Below are 23076 nucleotides of genomic sequence, written 5' to 3'. Positions count from 1 at the left end.
CATCGGTGGCTCTGTACACAGCAACTTCTCTCCTGCCTCTGCAGAGCTGTTCAAGCTCAGGAAGGAGGTGGGAACTGGAGACAGGATACACTCAGAGGAGGGTGTGGGTGGAGATGAGAGATGGTGGGGTGGAGCAGGGGCACTGGAGCTGACAAGGAACCAGTGGCTAGGACTTAAGGCAGCAGCAACAGGTCTGGTGACTTGGGCCCCTGGGTGTGGGGCCATGCTAAACACAAAGCTTGGGGGTGGCTGCAACATCCTCCCATATCTGCTGGCACTCTGCATGGACCTCCCTTCATTTGGAAGCTTTTCTAGCTTGGCCAAGGTCAGGTCTGAAGAGTGCCACATTAGAGATGATCTAACCGTACTTCGAAGGGCAAGGCAGAAAAAGTTTAGCATACAAGGTCAGCGGACAAGGCCACTTTAATGATGCAAAATATTCCATATACACCTCTTATTATAGACAGGGCCAGCAGCAGTGCAGATTAACGTTGCTCTCACAATTAGGATTATAAGCCCATTTGCAACTGCTTTATGAAACGTTTCCCCTGACATAAGTAGCCAAGGGCTAATATGTAACTTGGGGAGATCTTATTTTTTGAAGACACCTATTCTCTAGGTACTGTTTTGGTGCCTTTGTACTGGCTCCATGTGTTATTCAGTTAGGGCTCAATGCAAAATCGGTTCTAAACAGTTTGTGACCAAACTTACCACAACGTGTTAGGGGCCAGGATTAGAAAGACAGCTTCTCTTAGCCTCCACCTCCCCCTGCCCATAGACTTACTGCACTTATCCAATACTTAAACAAAAAAAAAAAAACACAACTGCTGACAAGCTAAGGCCATGTCTACACGTGCCCCAAACTTCGAAATGGCCACGCAAATGGCCATTTCGAAGTTTACTAATGAAACGCTGAAATGCATATTCAGCACTTCTTTAGCATGTGGGCGGCAGCGGCGCTTCGAAATTGACGCGTCTTGCTGCCGCGTGGCTCGTCCAGATGGGGCTCCTTTGCGAAAGGACGCCGCCTACTTCGAAGTCCCCTTATTCCCATGAGCTCATGGGGATAAGGGGACTTCGAAGTAGGCGGCGTCCTTTCGAAAAGGAGGCGCGTCAATTTCGAAGCGCCGCTGCCGCCCGCATGCTAATGAAGCGCTGAATATGCAGTTCAGCGCTTCATTAGTGAACTTCAAAATGGCCATTTGCGTGGCCATTTCGAAGTTTGGGGCACGTGTAGACGTAGCCTAAGTGTGTGGACCATCAAAAACTAAAACTAAGCTGTAGTGGCACCATCCACCCTTACTAATCTATATGCTAAATTACTACAAGTTTGTACCTATGCAGATACAGTAAATAGAATTAATTTCTGAAACAATAAGCAGTCCAATTTATGGGACTGCAATAATTTCTAGATCTGGATATTTCACACTGTTGCTGCTACTTGGGATTCAGTGGTGCAAAGAATTCTTTAAAGTTCTGACACTAAGGCTGTGGCCACATTTGGACAAAATTTTGAAAGGGCCGTGCTAATGGCCAAATTGGAGAATACTAATGAGGCGCTGAAATGAATATTCAGCGCCTTGTTAGCATGCTGCTGGCCGCGGCACTTCGGAAGTGCCATGTTTCAATTGCATGAGGCTTGCTACATGGGGGTCCTTTTCGAAAGGACCCCGCAGACTTTGAAATCCCCTTATTCCTACCAGCTGACAGGAATAAGGGGATTTTGAAGTCTGCAGGGTCCTTTCGAAAAGGACCCCCATGTAGCCAAAACATGGCACTTTTAAAGTGCCACAGCCAGCAGCATGCTAACGAGGTGCTGAATATTCATTTCAGCGTCTCATTAGTATCCTCCAATTTGGCCATTAGCATGGCCCTTTCAAAATTTTGACCAAATGTGGCCATAGCCTAAGTGCTCAATGGCAGTTGACCATGATAAATGTCCCAAGCTTAGTTCTCACAAGTCAACAAATTATATGGTGAGTCTATTCCAGAGGTGTGTACGCTCAGGTTGTGAATTTAACTGAAAAGATGGAAAAACTGTCCAACAGGTTTTAGCACTGAAGATAAAGCTGGTAGGTTCATGGACTGAAGGATACGGACAGCAGAATCTGAGCATTTTTGTATAACTGGTAAAAGTGGACTGCTAAATGTACAATCTGAGCACCCCAAGGAGTCTATGCTAGTATAATCAAAAGCAACAAGGAGTCCTGTGGAACCTTATAGACTAACAGAAATATAACCTTAGTCTATAAGGTGCCACAGGACATCTCCTTGCTTTTGCAGATCCAGATTAACATGGCTACCCCTTCCGACAGTATAATCAAAGCAACTCAGGTCTTGTTCCATCAAGCCTTTAAAGCTTTTAGGCAATAGCATGGTACCATTCAGAGATATTTACTACCTTTTAATGGTAATACTGAATTTCAGGTTAAGGCAACCAACTACCTGCAGTTTAAGGAGACAAACCAGTTTTCATATGAAGACTCAAGGTGGCTGAGACATTACAAGTGGCCAGATAAATTGGAGGTCAGATCTTCCTTAGCTTAAGAGAATTCTCACTCCAGTACCTCATGAGTCTGGGTGATTAGCTCCCTCCCTTTCCAGGTGGGTTCCATCCTGAACATTAAGCCTAGTCGAGAACAGATAAGGTTCTGTCCCCATCCACAATTCTGCAATAGCAGAACTATGAACTTAGATGGCTGGGGCAAAGCAAACATCTCAGTTCTGAAATGAGGGCTTCACCTATGCATAATTAAAAGGGTTGAATGCTTCAGGAGTGTTCCACAACTATCCACATTTTCCTCAAGTATGCTTTGTAAATCCTGACCATAAGGAGAATCCCTGGTGACGCTCCTTTGAGAGCTACTCATTTAGAAAGTAAATGGAGAATTTCTATAATTACACAGCTAAACCATTTAAAATGCTACTTAATATTAATAATCTTCAGGAATAAAGAGAGAGACAAGTGGTCATACTGTACCTTTCTTGTCATCCCCTGCAGCAACCTCAGCCAAGTAACGGTAGTAGTCTCCTTTCATTTTCAAATAGAATACTTTACTTTCTGCTTGAGAAGCATTAGGAATCAGGAACTTTTCCAACAGAGACTAAAATGAAAACAGAGTATGCTTTAATACAGCCACAGCACTCAACAATATTATAGATCCATCAACTTATTTCTATTGAGGGGTTTTCCAAAAAGTCAAGAAAATCTGATTGATAAGCTTTAGTCTGCCTAGCTTTTATCCACTTCTTGCTGAATATGCAGTGTTTTGATGCATAGAAGGAACTGGTTTAGGTCCATAGGATTCAACAATTCAAAATAACTGAAGATGGGAACTGCCCATGAAACTCCACTTCATGACAGAGTAAGCTTCACAAAACGGGGAGATTTTTTTCCACTATGACAGCACACGAACTTCTAATACAGGAACCTTGGGAAAATAGGTTGTGTTGATTATGGAATTTTCTGGACCATGGGTCTTCATGCATACTTTTCGTTATGAGGTTGAAAATAAAATCATTTTGCAAAGCAACTAATTTTTCCTTCACACGTAACATACAGCAATACATACGAGGTCAGGGAGAGAAGGAGGGTGCAGGGTCTGGAAGAGAAGGCGTCTGAGGGCATGGAAATGCAAGGTCTGGGCATGAGATGCCCTTGCTCCCAGGGACACACATGGCTCTGCACCCAGCCACTACCCCCATGCCACTGTAGGAGTGGCAGAGAAACACCTCTGGAAAAGAACTTTACTGCACTGCTGTTCTCCAAGCCCACAGAGCTGCTTCCTCCTCCCCTCAACCATGGTCTGAACAGGAATTCCTGGATTAGAGATACAGATTACGGAGGTTCAAGTGTATCTGCATTAGTGCTTATATAGCTACAACGTGAAGTCTATCTCCCAGGCTACAGAACAAGTTTACATTCATTTCAAGTCACTTATTACATAGTACCTAAAACCTGTGTGTAATATGAGTAATTTTTGACTTGTTCTACCATATTCTTCCTTAATCCTTTGATTTAAAATGGGTTCTCTGACGGAGGAAATGGTACCTCGAAAAAGAGCAATTCATGCTGCACATAAGACGTTAATTACAAAGTATTGTAGTTAATGCTTGGTTTTAAACCCCTCTCAATCTGAATACAATTCAATTCAGATATTTAAGTGATTATATTGATGGAATCCACCCGCGGACAGTATGCCTGCATACTACTTCAAATATGAACAGAAAGATAAACATTACAAGTACTTGTTCTCAAATGATCTTCCAGAAGTCACTACTGAAAATCCCAAATTTGGAGATTAGTTAGATTCTGACCAGAAATAGTGTAAGCTGCACTATTAAAAACACTGCAGTACTTGTCTCAACACCACTATTCACCTTGATAATTTTAAGCCCAGTAGTATTAACTGCATGGTATATTGGGACATTATTCTGTATGTTACACCACTGTCATCTCTGCTACCTGTTCCTTGACTTTTCAGTACATTTCAGATTTAGCATTGTAGTCAGTATCTTCCTTCAACACGTGTGCTTAAAACTAGGCACCTATGTAATTGGCTCAGTTTTCTTCCAAGAATGAAGGCTACTTCTTTAGGTGTCTAATGCCCAAGTTGAAAATATTAGTCGTAGTACTTCTCTAAAGTTGACTGAGATTTTAGAGGCAGTTACAAATGGTATCAACTAAGGATACCTGGGCACGTAATGTTAAAGTCTGACATGAGATTATTAACTAGCAACAGCTTTGAATGAACATTTCTGCTTTCCTACTCTCTGTTCTTAGTTTATTCTTTCAAACTCATGATAGAATTGAGAGGTGGCAATATAAATGAAATTCAAGACTCCAGAACTAAGGACTGTTCTGCAACACTTACTACTACACAACTGACCTGGGAGATTAGCTGGAACAGAAGCAGCATAAATATATCCTTCTAGGGAAAACATTTTCCCCATATTCACAATACACTCATACTGCACTCTTATATTGGCTTCTGTGGTATCAGATTTGTCAAACAGCATGTGAAGTAGCAAGAAAAAATGCTTATCATTGGGCAAGTGATGGGAGAACTGAACCAATTAAAGGATGTAATAACCCTCTTTTTAAAAGTATTGCTATCAATTTTCATAAGTTGTGAATTTAGTATGACTTGAAACTAACACCTCTCAAATTCACTATGAAATCATCTTTAAGCCAAATGTCTCTCCTCCTCGTCATCCAGCAGACTGCGGCAGTCAGGATGTTAGTGGGGTGGGAAGCAAGAATCGGACCAGAAAGAGAAGTTACTCACCACAGTAATGATGGTTCTTCGAGATGTGTCCCCGTGGGTGCTCCACGATTAGGTGTTGGGCTCGCCCCGGCGCCGCAGATCGGATCTTTCCAGCAGTTTCTGCCGGACCGCGCATGCACCGGCGCGCGCTGCTCCCGTGCGCGCTCCCGGCCACGTGCGCGCTCCAGTCCCTGCCAGTTCCTTGACCAACCGCCTCGGATGCTCCTGAAAAACACCAAACAGAGATCCGAAGTGGGGAGGATGGGCGGGTGGTGGAGCACCCACGGGGACACATCTCGAAGAACCATCATTACTACGGTGAGTAACTTCTCTTTCTTCGAGTGTCCCCGTGGGTGCTCCACGATAGGTGACTACCCAGCAGTAACCCAAGAAAGGAGGTGGGTAATCGGTTTATGTGCAGCTTGCCCCCGAAAGGAGCGCTGTCGAGAGGCGGGTATCCTCTTGGAATACCCGGTGTAGGGCATAATGCTTGGCGAAGGTGTCGTAGGACGACCAGGTCGCCACTCTGCAGATGTCTTTTAGCGCGATGCCCTTGAAAAAAGACTGTTGATGCCGCCACCGCCCCGGTGGAGTGAGCCCTAGGCGGGGCCAGTAAAGGAGTTTTTTGAAGTTCGTAGCACATCTTTATGCAGGACACAATGTGCTTCGAGATTCTCTGTGAAGAGAGACCCTCTCCTTTTGACCTGGGAGAGGGAGAGACTAGGAGTCTGTCCGTTTTCCGGAAGGACTTAGTCCTGTCTATGTAGAAGGCCAACGCCCTCCTCACGTCCAGGAGGTGCAGGTGTGCCTCCTTGCTGGAGCTATGAGGCTTTGGGTAAAACGAGGGTAAAACTATAGGTTTGTTAAGATGGAACTCTGAAGAAACTTTTGGAACGAAGGCTGGGTGCAGCCGTAAGGTTACCGCCTCCTTTGAGAATACGGTGCAGGGCAGCGTTGCCATAACTGCTGCGAGCTCACTCACCCTGCAAGCTGACGTGATTGCAAGAAGGAAGGTTGTCTTTACAGTAAGGAGACGGAGGGAAACTGTGGCTAAGGGTTCAAACGGTGGTCCCGTTAGCACGCTGAGTACCAGGTCCAAGCTCCACAATGGTGGAAGCGGTTTCTGAGGGGGGTACAGGTTTACCGGCCCCTTCAGGAACCTGGTAACAATAGGATGGGCAAACACCGCGGGCCCTTCCTCCTCATGCCAAAAAGCCGATATAGCAGCGAGATGGACCTTCAACGAGGAGAGGGAGAGCCCACCTCTCTTGAGGTCCAGTAAGTATTCTAGTATGACAGGTATAGGCACCTCAAGAGGAGCTAACTGCTTGGTGGAACACCATGCAGTGAATCGAGTCCATTTCTGCTTGTAGGCCTTCCTGGTGGAGATCCTTCGGCTACTTTCCAGGACTTGTTGTACTCCCTCCGTACATGTACTTTCTAGGGAGCTGAGCCATGGATTAACCATGCTTGTAGGCGCAGGCCTCGGGGGTGTGGATGCACTACGGACCCCTGGGCCTGCATGAGCAGGTCTGGCGCCACCGGAAGGGGAAGTGGTGGACGATCCGACACGCGCAGAAGCAAGGGGAACCATTGCTGTCGATCCCATGTTGGGACCACTAGGATCATGCGGGCTCTCTCCCTCCTGGCTTTCTGCAGGACCTTGTGGATGAACACTGTGGGGGGAAAACGCATAAAGCAGGGGGCCCTTCCACGAAATCGCAAACGCGTTCCCCCAGGGACCCCCGCCCCAGTCCTGCCCTGGAGCAGTATTGGGGGCACTTCTTGTCGTGCTGAGGGGCAAACAGGTCTATCTGGGGAAATCCCCATGCATGAAAGATCGGTCATAGCAGATCGGAGCGGATCTGCCACTCATGTGTGAGTGTGAAGCGCCTGCTCAGCTGGTCTGCCTTCACGTTGTGAGCACCTGGTAAGTACGAGTCTTTCAACGTTATATTGTTGGCGATGCACCAGTTCCACAGCTGGACTGCTTCCGCACATAAGGCACGGGATCGAGCTCCGCCTTGTCGATTTATATAAAACATGGTGGAGGTATTGTCTGTATTGATCCCGACTACCTTGCCTTATATGTGGTCTTGAAAGTGTTTGCAGGCGTTGAACACTGCTCTGAGCTCCAGTATATTTATATGCAGTGACTGTTCCGTAGGGGACCACAGTCCTTGCGTCACCTTTTTGCCAATGTGTGCTCCCCACTCTATGTGGGAGGCGTCGGTGGTGAGAAAAATAGAGATTTGTGGTTGGTGAAAGGGTACCCCTGTTGGCATGTTCTTGGGGTTTACCCACCATTCCACAGATCTGTGCACCTCTATCGTGGGTGACACCACCCTGCGGATGGTGTGGGATGCCGGCTTGTAGACGCTCGCCAGCCAATGTTCCAGGTTGAGCCAATGTTGCAGGTTGCGCATATGCAATCTGGCGTTCTGTACCACGAACGTTGCCGCTGCCATGTGGCCTAACAGCTGCAAGCACGTTAAAACCGGCACCGTGGGGCTGTATGTAATGACTTGTACTATGGAACCGATGGCGCGAAAGCGAGCGTCGGGTAGATAAACCCTTGCTGTGATAGAGTTTGTGTGTGCCCCTATGAACTCTGTCCTGTGTGGGGTTGATCTTTGATTTCGCAAGGTTGATGACCAGGCCCAGCGAAGAAAACATGTTTGCTGTTACGCGTATCATGCGTAGCACCTCTGCCTTCGAGGCCCCATTCAGTAGGCAGTCATCCAGATATGGGAATATAAACACCCCGTCTGTGCAGGTAGGCTGACACCACTGCCAGGGTCTTGGTAAAGACTCTGGGGGCCGAGGAGAGGCCGAACGGCAGAACCTTGTCTTGGAAATGTTCTTTGCCGACCATAAACCAGAGAAAACGTCTGTGAGCCGGGTGGATTGTTATATGAAAATACGCATCTTGTAAGTCAAGGGCTGCAAACCAACCTCCATCGTCCAGTGCCGTGAGTATAGAGGCGACTGTGATCATCCGAAAGCGTTGTTTGCGCAAGTACCGGTTGAGGCCTCGAAGATCTAAGATGGGCCTCCAGCCTCATGTTTTCTTCTCTGTGAGGAAGTATCGTGAATAAAACCCTTTCCCCTGGAGTCGCTCCGGCACTCTTTCCACCGCCCCTATGAGCATAAGATGGTCCACCTCCTGCTTGAGTTTCGCTTCGTGGGAGGCATCCCTGGGATGAGGCCTGGGCGGAGGTCTTGACGGTGGGAGCGACTGAAAGGGGATCACGTAACCCGTGGCTATGATCTCCAGTACCCATTTGTCTGTGGTGATCTTCTGCCACTGTGAGTGGAACGGTCGGAGGAGATGATGGAACATTAAATGTGGATGGCATTGCGCAATGCTAGTCATAGTGCAGCCCTCGACCTGTCCGTCAAACTTGTTGCCTTTGGCCCTGCCCCAAGTATGCACGGCTCTGTTGGGAACGTCGCCTAGGAGTTCTATACTGTTGTTGCTGTTGATGCCGCCCTCGGTCGTAGCCCCATTGGTACTGAGCACGCTGAGGTGGGTACGGGTATCGCCTTTGTTGAGAGTAATACTTTTTCTTTCTGTATGGAGGGGTATAAATACCCAGGGTTCTGAGTGTAGCTCTTGAGTCTCTACTGGAATGAAGGACTGAATCAATTGTCTCTGCAAACAACTTCTGCGTGTCAAAGGGGAGATCGACAATTTTTGCCTGCAGATCCCTCGGGATGCCCGATGTCTGAAGCCAGGATTCCCTGCGCATGAATACTGCCGTAGCCGTAGAGCGCGCCGCTGTGTCCGCTACGTCCAGGGCGACCTGGACTCCTGTCCTCGAAGCTGCATAGCCCTCTTGCACGATGGCCTTCAGCACCGGCTTCTTATCTTCTGGAAGTGAATCCATGAGAGAAGTAAGCCTAGAGTAACTGTCGAAATTGTGGTTCGCTAGATGTGCTGCATAATTTGCCACTCTCAACAGCAGGGTAGAGGAGGAGTATACCTTTCTGCTGAATAGCTCTAGCTTCTTGGCATCTCTGTCCGTTCCCCCCGCTTTGTACTGGGAAGTCTTGGCTCTCTGCTGAGACGATTCTACCACCAGTGAATTTGGTTGTGGGTGACTAAACAGGAACTCCATGCCCTTCGCCGGGACAAAGTATTTCTTATCCGCCCTCTTGTTTATAGGTGGAGTGGAAGCCAGGGTCTGCCATATAGTCGTAGCAGACTCCATGATTCCTTCATCGAGCGGGACAGCAATTTTGGACGAGGCCGGAGGCCTCAGGTTTTGAGGAGCTTGTGGTGCTTCTCCTGCACCTCTGCTGTTTGGATGCCTTGCGTGAAAGCCACCCTTTTAAACAGCTCCTAAAACTGAGGTCGTCCGGGGGGGGGGGGGGGGGGCACAACATCCCCGGGGGCCGTAGCCTCGTCGGGGGAGGACAAGGAGGAACCACTGGGGTAAGCCTCCCTGGAACTCTCGGGGTTCTGCTGTCGGTGGTACACCCTCTCACTGGAGGCTTGCGAGGGAAAATCTCGGGGTTCCAAAATCAACTCCCCTTGAGACAACTGTGTTTTCGTCCCCATCCGTGAGTGCCCACGGGGGTACTGGGCGGTCGAGGGGGACCTGCCCCTGGGTGTATGCCTGTGGTGTCTATGCCCAGCGTGATAAGGATGACCGTGGCAGCACGGGCACGGTTCCTGGGATGGAGACCTGGACCACTCTCGAGGTGCATACCCCCCGATGTCTGGGGGAGCGAGATCGTCTGGATGACAGACAATGGTGAAACTGGTTTGTGATAGTACTCCAGGGGGTCAAATCCCAGAAAGGGCGAGGGTGGCCCGAGCCATGGTGACGCTGGTTGGGGGAACGGAGAAGGCGGCTCTGGGTAGGCTGGGGGAGACCCATGTTCTCCTGGTTGGTGTTCACAGCATAAGGGGAGGACTTATTGAGAGCAGCCCTGCAGCCCTGTCCAGAGAACGGCTGCGGTGCCAGGTTTTCGCTGCTGCCTTTCCCCTCCCCTGCGGGGCTGGCTCCGCCTCTTCCTGTGCCGGGGATCTCGGCCCTGCTGTCGGCGCTGCGCTCGGCACGCTTATCTGCGGTGCCGTGCGGATGGTCTCCTCCGGTGCCTGCAGGCTGCGTGCCTGTTGGCCCTGCACCGTTGGCGCCGCGGGGGTCTGTGCCACTTGCAGCAGTGCCGCCGGTTCCGGCGCTTGCCTGGCCGCCACTCTGAACACTGCGCAGGCCAGCTGCTTAGTAATCAGAGGCTCAGCCTCTGCCATGTGCGCTGCCGTGCTGCCACTTGTTTGTGACTGCGGCTCGGGGCTGTGCGCTACGCCCGTCCCGCTCGCTGTGGCTGCCGGCAGGGATCGGGCTGGAGAGAGCTTCCTCCGTTTCTGCACCGAGGGGGGTGAGGGACACCGCCTTCCTTTTGTGGAGCCCTGTGGGTCCCTCCAGTTGAGGCCTCTCCGGCATGTCTGGCTGGAGGGCCTTATCAAACAGCAGCATTTTCAGCTGCATTTCTCTATCCTTTCTGGCTCTGGCCGTGAGCTTTGCACAAAAGGAGCATTTCTGGGTGACGTGTGATGCCCCCAGGCACCTAATACATTGACTGTGCCCATCAGAGGCCGGCATGGCTTCACAGCACGACTCACACTTCTTGAATCCTGAAGAGGACATTGCGGTGAGTCTTTGAGCTGTTAATAGGGTACTTAGCACCTTCTCTGTGCCTGTTCCCCTCTCACAGACCCCAGCCTGCCGCAGCAGGAAGCCTACTGGCCTTCACGTCCCCGGGTTGCCTCCGCTCCTCCTTCTCGTTTACTAAGGCTTTCTACTTAGATTTTTTTTTTTTTTGCAATAAAGAAACATATATATGTTTCTTTATTGCAAAAAAAAAAAAAAAATCTAACTAAGAACTCTGAAAAGAAACTCTAAAAAACTCTGAAAACTAAATACGCTGACTCTGGCCACAGCCTGAGCGGATTCAGTCTGCAGCCGATGGCGGTTAAGGAGGAACTGGCGGTGACCGGATCGTGCACGTGGCCGGGAGCACGCAAGGGAGCGGCGTGCGCCGGCACATGCGCGGTCCGGCAGAAACTGCTGGAAAGATCCGATCTGCGGCTCCGGGGCGAGCCCGACACTTATCGTGGAGCACCCACGGGGACACTCGAGGAAGAAAGAAGGGCTATTGTCTATTCTTGAAGAAGATCAGAGAAAGTCCACTGATGTAGTTTGCATACTACATATTTCTAGCATCTTCCAAATGATTAGCGAGTCTCACAGCATCTTCTCAGCCCCTATGAAGTAGTTATCAACTCCTACAGATGTTTAACAAGACACAAGCTCACTGGTGAGCTCTTTTTGGTGTGATGAATGGTAGCAGCAGGGCAAATCCTGGGGGCAAAGATCTGAACCAAAAGCAAGTTAGAGAACTAGCAAGAACTCCCAAATTTTTGTCTGAACCAGGCATCCTTCAAAATTTAAATTTAATACTACTTGCTTTTCTTAAGTGCAAAGACTCTGCAGTTTTCATTAAATTCAGTGGTGATGCTTCAATCAAAAACTCAAGAAAAAGAGCCTGTCCATTCATTCTTAAGTACATTCCCTAAATGAATGTCCACCAGATTAGTCAGTATGCAAATAGTTCGTTGGTATGCAAAGTCCTCCTACCCCTAGACAAACCATATCTATACAGTCACAGTTACAAATGTCAAGAAATAGCAATTACTCCTAGAAGTAGTTTTTGGTAATATTCTCCCAGCTATGCAGAAGAATAACTAGCTTCTCCCATGAAGTCTGGCAAGTGGCAAACAGTATCATTCATACCCTTTTATGATTAACTCCCCACTGCCACAGCTCCAGGTGAAATTCTAAATTATCCACTGCTTAATAGTTTTGTTTGCTGACAGCCAAGTGAAGGGCTGCATTTGAACTGAAGGTAGAAACGCTTATTAATTAAAAAGCTTCTTATATAGTCAGTAATATCAGTCTGAGATATTAGCAATGTAGCCACAACTGCTTTGAAAATGAAAGTCCTCTATTATGAAAAAATTACTTGAGAATATTGTCAAACTATCTTTTTTAGAAAAAATCTTCTGCTAATGAGAAAAGTTGCTTAGGTACCAGAGCTCGAGAAAAGCATAAGGCTAAAAAGTCTTATGAGGACGAGTACTTTTCTTAACAATAAGAGAATGGGCAAAGTACTGTGCAACACTTCTAGAAAAGCTATACTCATGGGAGGAACATTAAAGTTGATGTTTTTAAAAACATATGTTTGTTACAAGTAACATTTAAAGTTAGAAAAAACAATTCTCCATTTTAGTAATCCTTAGATATAACCAACTGCCCTGGAAGTTTCAATATTTAGTCTGTATAGTAAATGTATCCAGTTTCCATGGATATTTCACAGCAACAAGGGGAGAGGATAATTTAAAATAAAGTCTTGGTAAAAACAGAAGTTAGCAAGAGGACTCAGGACAGATGTGATACCCAAAGCTTTTATTAAACTGATTTAAGCTTTGAGTTTGCCAGTTGATCTATGCCACCATTTTACGACCATGAAGTAGACACAGTCCAATCTACTGATACTCTGATAGAGGCTCTGCCAGGACTATCAGAAATGCCAATGAGGAAATTTGCAATTCAAGAATCTGTTGCATACAATGCAAGTGAGCTGGCTCTTTTCAGTCTCCTCAATGTAAGAGGCTGTTACAGCATTTTCATAAACATCCAGGCTGCAAAACCAATATGTTTTACCTAGGTTTTTCATATTTATTGCCTCAATCTACAGTTCAATATTGTGAACGGTTGTCACTTCAGAATCTCATCTTTTGGCCACAAGATACATCTGTAATTGTAAGTGCTACAGAAGAGTTTGTCTAGTAGCCAAAGAACTGAAGACATTGCACCATTCTTTAGGTTAGCATTGCAAACTCATGAAAGTTTATAGTCCCAGGCTCAAGATCTACTCCTGACAAGATGCAAAATATCGCTTGTCCATGGTGACTATCTTTAAATAAACAAACTCCTGTTTTCAAGGTTCAGCCAGGTAGCAATACAAGATTATACCCTCATCAGCCCACTGAACACACTGATGATCTTAAAAGGGATAAAGCTAATCTAGCATAGAAATTCTTTAGTTCTGCTCCAGTACAGTGGCCACTAAAAATGCTTCAGAAGGTGTAACAACTCCCTCAACACACCCTAAATGAAAGAGATATGCATTACTGTTCAACTACTGGCAGATAATGGAGTAGCACATACTGAAACAAGGAGGTTTATATCCCTCACAAGTTATCCTATCTAAAACGGGTAGCCAGGGAGCTTATCCTGGGTAAACATCTAACCCCCGGAATCCTAAATTTCTGGGTGGCTTCAATATCTTGAGACAGCAAGTTCCACATTTAAGCACAAACAGTACTTCCTTACACCTGCCTTTGAATTTCATTGATGTCCCCTTGTTCTTTTATTACAGAGGGGAAAGTCAGGAGCTCCACTGCTGTTCATTCTGTAGACCTCTCATATGATCCTTATAAGTCTCCCTTTTTAAAGGAACAAATCCAGTCTTTCCCATTCCATTTTCCACATACCCACTGTCTGCAGCTTTTAGGGATCAATGCCACACATTAAGCTGTTCATGGTTATTACTGGTCCTTCCTGGAATGGTTATAATTCACAAGCCACCCAAACTTATTAGTTCAAGTTATTCCCTTCACAATGCATTAACATGAACATCTGTTAGCGTGCTCAGCACTGTACAAACCTCAAGTCTATGTATCAACATTTAGTTCTGTCACTGCTTGCTGTGCAGGCACTAGCTTTGTAAATCGCTCATCTGTCTTCTGTAGGCAGACTAAAGATGTATTACCAGTGTCACTACATACCATAGCAAAATACATAAAATTAAAAAAAGTTCAAGAAATTGAGGCTTATGTTAACTGGTAGTTCTTGAGATGTGCTCCCCCGCCTTACGTATTGCACATGTGGGGTATGCATGTGCAACATGGGTTAGAGCACAGAGATTTTTAGCAGGCAGTATCTATTGGCCCACATATGTGAAATAGATATCCTTGTGCTCCAGAGAGAGGGCGTAAGAGGCAATGAAGGTCACCGGCTCCTCTTATTGCAAATCCAATCCCAACTGAAATAAAAATGAAAGTGAGGACAGTGAAATATATATGGGGATCACATATCTTGAACTTCCAGTCAGAGCACGTAATTTCTTTCTTCTTTGAACACAGGCCCCTATATGCACCTGGGTGAGGGCTACCATATTTGACACCCCCTGAGAATACATCTGTATCAGTATGTACTAACTCACTTTGTATTAAAGTACTATATATACATATACACTAGAACACATTAATACAACTGAGTAGATACTGTAACAGATACACTCTCTCTCAGGGATGTCAGAGTATGAGGAAATACATAGTACATAAATAAAAATACACGCAGTACGGAATCCACAACAGAAGCCTGAACTTGAGCGTGCATATGGAATTCCAGGTGGCCGCTCTGCACAGGTCCTGTATCAGGACCTCCTCAGGGATGCTGTCATGGCAGCCTGTGGAGTGGGCTGCTATACTGCCAGAGAAGAGAGCCAGTTTGTAGCATTTGATAATGCACCCAGAACTCCACTTAGAAATCCTCTAATGGCAGTGGGCAATCTGCATACCATCAGGATTCTACATGCAGCTTTTGCACATACCCTGCCCACTCACTCCAGGCCTCTTGTGCTGGAGGCCTTGCACTTACCTACTCCTCCCTCTACCGCTCAGCAATTCCAGAACATTGTGAATCAGCTGACTCACCGCATTCAAGTTCTGGAAAGGAGGAGGAATGAGGACTGGGTTTGAATCAGCCAATTCATGGTTCTGGGAGGATGAGGAAGGAAAAGACATGGGCAGGTGGGATGGAGGGAAGAAGTGGAATGTGGGTAGTGCCTCAAATAGAGTGACGAGTCAAGCAGCCCCTAGCAAAATAAGAAATGACATTTAATGTCAGGGCACATGTGGGGCACATGCTGAGTGCCCACAACAGTATGAGAGCCATGTGCTTCCGCTGCTTCTTTATGCTTTGTCAGCAATTTAATTTGCCCCTAATAATGGATCACCTTGTACTGTATTTAATCTTATTCTTCAGGTCATGGCCGATTTCAATCTTATGGCCCACTGAGATGGAGGGTCACTCATGCAGACCACTCACTAGCCACGAGACTAATATTTTTCAGGTAAAAGATCAGTGTTTGCCTAACATTGAGGGAATAAAGCCTCATCATCAGATAAAGGGTACTGGCTTTTTTTTTTTGGGGGTGGGGGAGGAAGGGGGAAATGAATCCCCTGATTAAGGTGGAATTCAGAAGCCACCTTGAGCAGAAGTGTAGAGTGAAGGCAAAGGGATATTTCATTCTCCAGAAATACAAAAGGACAGTCAGCCACAAGGGCTCAGGTTTCACTGACTTTCCTGGCCAAGGCAAAGGCCATGCCACTGGAGTTTGTAGTGGACAAGTGGGACGTGGAACATGCTCCTAAAGTAATAGTTTGACAGTACAAAGCTATGATCCCACAGTGGTGTTGATTTAATGAGTCGTGAAAAGGCCTTAAAGCCCTTCATGACCTGCATTGCAGTTGGGCAAATAAAGGCACTAATGACTGGTAATAACCTGACTGAAAAAGTAAGAGTTCTTTAGAGACAGTAGTTTATCTAAAACTATAGGGATGCTCGGTAAGACTGGGTGAGAATGATTCTGTTGAATGCACACAAAGTAGTATGTCCACTTAGCCCAACAGGTATTGGCTGATTATATATACTTTTATTCTGGGCAAAAATAACCTGGACAGAGCACTATCTAAAGTGCTATGCTTTCCATATGAGGTTAAGAGTCTAGATTTGGGTGTTTTGACTCAAGAAAGGCACAGGGCTAGAGTCTGGGAACATGCACATTTTCACTGGAAGATGGGCTAATATTAACAGTTCTTGGAAGCAAATGCTCCTGGCCTGTAGTTCTAGCAAACTGAACCACTGGCCTCTTCTACACATGCTTTGAAAGACACACCAAAGGAGGAGGATGGGATGAAAGGCATAGGAAACTGCTTTTCTATGCTATCAGAACACGGCCATTGGAGTTGTGGTTTATGGCTCATTTGAAATGAAGACTTTTTGCGACGCAAAAAGGTTCTGTAAAAGGTGGATGAATACATCTGGCAGAATGGCATCATGGATTTCCAACTCATGATCTGCTGAGAAGGACCTACTGAGGTTTTCTAACAAGGCCTCAGTGTGAACTCCTGGGCATAATAGCACCAGAACCGTAGTGATGTGTATGATGCACTAATTTCAAATTCCAACAAGAAGTCCTGTGGCACCTTATAGACTAACAGATATTTTGAGTCATGCATGAGTCACACATCTGATGAAGCGAGTCCTTCCCAAGAAAGCTTCTGCTCCAAAATATCTGTTAGTCTAAAATTCTGTCTCTGGACAAAGCAGGAGTGATCTTGTTCCTCCCCGTTTGTTATGTTGACCAGAGGCTCTCTAATGGGGTTGTGAGGCAACAACAGGAAGGTGGGGTCACAAGCTGTCAACCTCCATTCCCATACCCCATTTTACTTCCTGCATTTCTAGCAGTGTTTAATTTTGGTTGCGGGAGTCATATTTAGAAGCTTGCTTTTTGAAAGGAGTCACCATAGTGTTGTTTGCAGCGGCAGAGGGGGATGAAAAAGTGCAACTTGTGCCTGCTGTCACTTCAGAGGAGGCTCAGCAGGACACTAGTAGTAGAGTGCATACAGAAGCATGGTGGTCCTGGTTTGTACTTTTGCCTTTGATGCTTCCTCCTTGAGGCTGGTGTATAAGTCTCCAGACAGCACAGGGTGGATCATGAATCCTTTAGCCCAGGCGTGTCCAACTCACGGCCCGCATGCGGCCCTGGACAGCTAGTAATGCGGCCCCACAAGATCGTAAACTTTTAACATTATTGTGTTATTTATATACATTATATATTTTATATGCGGCCCAAGACAATTCCTCTTCACTCAATGCGGCCCAAACAAGCCAAAAGGTTGGACACCCATGCTTTAGCCTCACTAAACGGAAGGTCTTGGATGGTATTTTGCACCTCCTTGGGGAAGCCCGAGAATTCTAGTCAAAAAACTCTCTTCATAGTACTGGTAGTGAAACTTCTGAATGCTGTATCTCCACATCAACTGCATCCTGAACGGCTGTTTTCGCCACCAGCCTGCCTTCCTCTAAGAGTGAAACTGGGCTCTTAACAGAAAAGATTGTTCAGAAAGGCTTCCAATATAGTTATTAGGTCACACCTGACTAGCAGGGCCAGTAATCAGCAATGCAGAATTGGAAGTCCTCAGTGAAGAGCTTTATCTGCAGAAGGTTCTCTCTAGGGCTCCTTGTCCAATGGGGTGGTCCTTGTGTACTCTGATTTATTTCAGTCTGTTGTAGCCTATACCAACAGGGAGTTGGGAAATCTAGCAACCCCTTGTGGAGATGAAATAGTGCCTCTTAGGTATGGGAGCACAGGACACTGAGGTATGCCCAACATCTTATTAACTGGAAGGGCTGCTTCACTTGCAGCTTGACGCTACAGAACAGTCAAACAGTTAGTGATGTTTGTCTTGGACTTCTTCTAGAGCGATCTCCAGACTGTTAGCCAATGATCCCCCTAATCTTTTCCATCCATGTGTGGAATATGTGCACTGAGGCAACATGTGCACCACTAGTAGAAATCAAAAAGCTATCAGCTACGTGGCACTGGAATCTGAGTGGCTTCACAAGTGCACAGCTTATAGCTTATGACCGTCTTCTGGGGACAAGTAAAAGGTCAGACTGCTTCATCTGGAGGTGAAGAGGAGATTCCCATCAGATATTGTCAGTACCAGCAGTTCCAGTTCAGCATCTGGACATCTAGTACAAAGATCGCACAGGCCAAAAAGTAGGACTAACTGGTTGAGAGGGACCCCACGGAATTGGAAACCACTGGTCTCCAGGGAGGTTGTGCGCATAACCATAGAGACTGTCATTCTGGATCACCTGTCTGTGTTTTCCTGTGGGGGAAATCAACTTCAGATTCACCAAAATCGGATTCTGCTGGCATGGCAGAGCAGTCAGTTTCAGGGTAGTCCTGCCTGACAGTTGAGACACAGTTCCTGGATACTAAAGTAGCATCTTCAGGTTTAGTAATGTCCCTCAGGAAGGCTGGGACAGAGAAAAGGGGAGACTGCAGATGGGAGAGTAAGATATCCCCCACTGCTGCATAGAGCTGTGTACTCTAGTGGGTGGGTGGAAGGGCAGGGGTGGTATCTCAATGGTCAGCAACAACGGTACAAGAGCATCTTTACATGTTGTGTATTTTTGGGATGGATGAGTTGGTATTGCAGATTATGGAGCTGTACTCATGGACAGGACCAGGAGAGGCTGGTTATTTTGCTTTGGTACCTGCTTCATCCTCCAGTCTCAAGGGGGTTTTTTTTTTTGTTTTGTTTTTTAAATATTTGGAATCTATTCCTCAGCATCTGTGAGTAAGCAGTTGCCCAACCTTGGTGGGCTCAGGAAGGAGCACCTCTCATGGATTTGTCTTCAACAGGGTGTCCTTGCTTCCATAAGCATATCCCTCGCTCTCATGGGAATCCCCAGAGAAAGAATCTTCATAATTCCGAATTTGAGGGCTCCACTCTTAAGCATGTGCTCAGAGAGATGTTGCTCATTTGTTTGGGTACAGGAAAGTGTCTCTCTGGTCCAAGTCAGAGACGCACCTCATGGTTTTCTCCATTAAGTATTCTAGGATGTAACTCATGGCGTCTGAGTTCACAGTGGAAACAAGTACCACCACATTTTGTGAAAATATGCATGAGACATATTTGTCACTGATGGAGGAGGACATCAGAAATGAGAGTTTTTGAAGCCTGGGGCTCTGGACATTGCTTCCCACATCAGGAATAGTCCCTAACTGTGGGAAAGCAAATTACGCAAGCTACACTAGAAGAATAACTATATAATCTAATTTACTGAGTTTCCTGAAAAGACTGGAGCAGGAGAGGACATTGGATTTTCAGTGACGCCATCCAATGGTAAGAAGAAACTCAGAAGATATCAACCCAGGCTGACTCTTAAGATACTTAGAAGCACAAAGAGATCTACCATGGTTGTGTGGGCCAATGGACACCACTTGCTAAAAACCTTCTGACTTAGGCAGGTAGTGCATGTGGATACCTCACATGCAAAATACACACAGAGACTGGCACTTAGAGGAAATCTGGCACATTTCTACCACAATCATAGGACATTTCAGTACTATAAAAAAAATCTTCGAGATTAAAGATATCTTCCAGACATCTTCAGCACAAACTTCACTATTCTGCAAAGGAATCTCAGCACTGATCTCCTTTTAAGCCTATGATGCAACAGCCAAAATCACTTGTTATGGCTAATAAAAACATCCAGTAATCTGCAGTGACATACTGACACTGCATTTTTTTTTTTTGCTTATAAATTTAGGCTACATTGGAACTAGTGATATTAGTTAACCAAGATCATCACTGTTCCACTCTAAGAAGTGACCAAAGCAAGAAACTTAGTCTTCCATGATTATTAAGAAATCACCATATAATTAGCAAATCGGACAATGCATTACTCAGCATGTACAGATGCTTTAGTTTTGTATGTAGCAGACACCTTCCCCTGAGGGACTACAGTCATTCAACGTGTTTGTTCCTGTGGTCCAGCTAAATGAAGTTTATCCTAAAGATGCTTACTGTTAGTTTTCTTTAATAAGTACATTATGCAGTATGTTTGTCCTTCATGTAAGCACAGTGTACAAAGAGAAGTTACTCACCTGTAGTAACCATGGTTCTTCACCTATTGTGGAGCACCCACGGGGACACATCTCGAAGAACCATCGTTACTACAGGTGGGTAACTTCTCTCTCTTCTTCGAGTGGTCCCCGTGGGTGCTCCACAATAGGCGACTACCCAGCAGTAACTCAAGTAAGGAGGTGGCTAATCGGTTCATGTGCAGCTTGCCCCCGAGAGGACTGCTGTCGACAGATGGGTATCCTCTTCGAATACCCGACGTAGGGCATAATGCTTGGCGAAGGTGTCGTAGGATGACCAGGTCGCCGCTCTACAGATGTCTCAACGCGATGCCCTTGAAGAAGGCTGTTGACGCCGCCACCGCTCTGGTGGAGTGAGCCCTGGGCGGGGCCAGCAAAGGAGTCTTTCGAAGCTCGTAGCACATTTTTATACAGGACACAATGTGCTTTGAGATTCTCTGTGAAGAGAGACCTTCTCCTTTTGACCTGGGAGCGAGAGAGACTAGAAGCCTGTCCGTTTTCCGGAAGGACTTAGTTCTGTCTATGTAGAAGGCCAACGCCCTCCTCACATCCAGGAGATGCAGGCGTGCCTCCTTGCCGGAGCTGTGAGGCTTCGGGTAAAACGAGGGTAAAACTATTGGTTCGTTAAGATGGAACTCTGAAGAAACTTTTGGAACAAAGGCTGGGTGCAACCTTAAGGTTACCGCCTCCTTTGAGAATACTGTGCAGGGCGGCGCTGCCGGCGCTGCCATCACTGCTGCGAGCTCGCTCACCCTGCAGGCTGACATAATTGCAAGGAGGAAGGTTGTTTTCATCGTAAGGAGACGGAGGGGAACTGTGGCTAATGGTTCGAAAGGTGGACCCGATAGCGTGCTGAGCACCAAGTCCAGACTCCACGATGGGGGAAGTGGCTTCCGAGGGGGGTACAGGTTTACCAGCTCCTTCAAGAACCTTGCGACGATCGGATGGGCGAACACCGTGGGCCCTTCCTCTGTATGCCAAAAGGCTGATATAGCGGCGAGGTGGACCTTTAGCGAGGATAGAGAAAGCCCGCCTCTTTTGAGGTCCAATAAATATTCTAGTATTACAGGTATAGGCACATCAAGGGGAGCTAACTGCTTGGTGGAACACCAGGCTGTAAATCGAGTCCATTTCTGCTTGTAAGTCCTCCTGGTGGAGGTCCTTCAGCTACATTCCAGGACTTGTTGTACTCCCTCCGTACACATGCTCTACACATGCTCTCTAAGGAGCTGAGCCATGGATTAACCATGCTTGCAGACGCAGACGCTGAACCTGCGGGTGCACTATGGACCCCTGAGCCTGCGTAAGTAAGTCCAGCGCCACCGGTACAGGAAGCGGTGGGCGGTCCGACATGCGCAGAAGCAAGGGAAACCATTGCTGCCGATCCCAAGTTGGGACTATGAGTATCATACGAGCTCTGTACCTTCTGGCTTTCTGCAGAACCTTGTGGATAAGCACTGTGGGTGGAAACGCGTAAAGTAGAGGGCCCCTCCATGAAATCATGAATGTGTCCCCCAGGGACCCCTGTCTCACTTCTGCCCTGGAGCAGTACTGGGGACACTTCTTGATGTACTGGGTGGCAAACAGATCGATCTGGGGAAACCCCCATGTACGAAAAATGCACCGTAGCAGATTGGAGCGGATTTGCCATTCATGCGTGAGTGCGAAGCGCCTGCTCAGCTGATCTACTTTCGCGTTGTGAGCGCCCGGCAAGTACGAGGCTTTCAACATCATGTTGTTGGTGATGCACCAGTTCCACAATCGGACTGCTTCCGCACATAGAGCACGGGATCGTGCTCCTCCTTGTCGATTGATGTAAAACATAGTGGCGGTATTGTCGGTATTGATCCCGACTACTTTGCCGTGCAGGTAATCTCGAAAATGCTTGCAGGCATTGAACACTGCTCTGAGCTCCAGTATGTTTATGTGCAGCGTCTGTTCCGCAGGTGACCATAGCCCTTGCGTCACCTTGTCGCCGATGTGCGCTCCCCATCCTATCCGGGAGGCGTCGGTAGTAAGAAAAATAGAAATTTGTGGTTGGTGAAAGGGCATCCCCACTAGCAGATTCTCGGGGTTTTCCCACCACGCCAGGGATCTGCGCACCTCTGTCGTGGGCAACACCACCCTGTGGACAGTATGGGATGCCGGTTTGTAAACGCTCGCCAGCCAATGCTGCAGGCTTCACATGTGCAACCTGGCATTCTGTACCACAGACGTGGCTGCCGCCATGTGGCCCAACAGCTGGAGGCACGTTAAGACTGGCACCGTGGGGCTGTACGTGATGACCTGCACCAGCGCACTGACGGCATGGAAGCGGGCGTCGGGCAGGTATACTCTTGCTGTGAAAGAGTTTATGCGTGCCCCTATGAACTCTATATGTTGTGTGGGGTCGGTCTTTGACTTCGCGAGGTTGCTAACTAGACCCAGCAAAGAAAACGTGTCTGCTGTGACACGTATCATGCATAAGACCTCTGCCTTCGAGGCCCCCTTCCAGCAGGCAGTTGTCCAGATATGGGAAAATAAACACCCGCTGTCTGTGCAGGTAGGCTGACACCACTGCCAGGGTTTTGGTAAAGACTCTGGGAGCCGAAGAAAGGCCGAACGGAAGAACCCTGTACTGGAAGTGCTCCTTGCCAACCACGAAGCGGAGGAAGTGTCTGTGTGCCGGGCAGATTGTTATATGAAAGTAAGCATCTTGTAAGTCAAGGGCTGCAAACCAGTCTCCATCGTCCAGTGCCATGAGTATAGAGGCAACTGTGATCATCCGAAAACGTTGCTTGCACAAGTAACGGTCGAGGCACCGAAGATCTAAGATGGGCCTCCAGCCTCCTGTTTTCTTCTCTGTTAGGAAGTAGCGTGAATAAAAACCTTTCCCCTGGAATTTTTCTGGCACTCTTTCCACCGCCCCATGAACAAAGTGATCCACCTCCTGCTTGAGCCTTGCCTCGTGGGCAGTGTCTCTGAGGTGAGGCCTGGCAGGAGGCTTCGT

The 23076-nt window shown here is 47.2% G+C and overlaps 1 protein-coding gene across 1 annotated transcript in view; it reads right to left on the bottom strand.

The window, feature by feature from the left end:
- YWHAZ (tyrosine 3-monooxygenase/tryptophan 5-monooxygenase activation protein zeta) overlaps positions 1–23076 on the bottom strand; it is a 46592-nt gene that overhangs the window by 5673 nt on the left and 17843 nt on the right. Inside the window, exon 3 of the mRNA XM_074986841.1 lies at positions 2981–3104. Within this exon, the coding sequence (XP_074842942.1) occupies positions 2981–3104 (124 nt within the window). The remainder of the gene's footprint in view (positions 1–2980; positions 3105–23076) is intronic.

The sequence above is a fragment of the Carettochelys insculpta genome, chromosome 2, assembly GCF_033958435.1.
Source record: "Carettochelys insculpta isolate YL-2023 chromosome 2, ASM3395843v1, whole genome shotgun sequence".
In the NCBI taxonomy this organism is placed as follows: domain Eukaryota; kingdom Metazoa; phylum Chordata; order Testudines; family Carettochelyidae; genus Carettochelys; species Carettochelys insculpta.
This window is presented reverse-complemented; position numbering and strand designations above follow the sequence as displayed.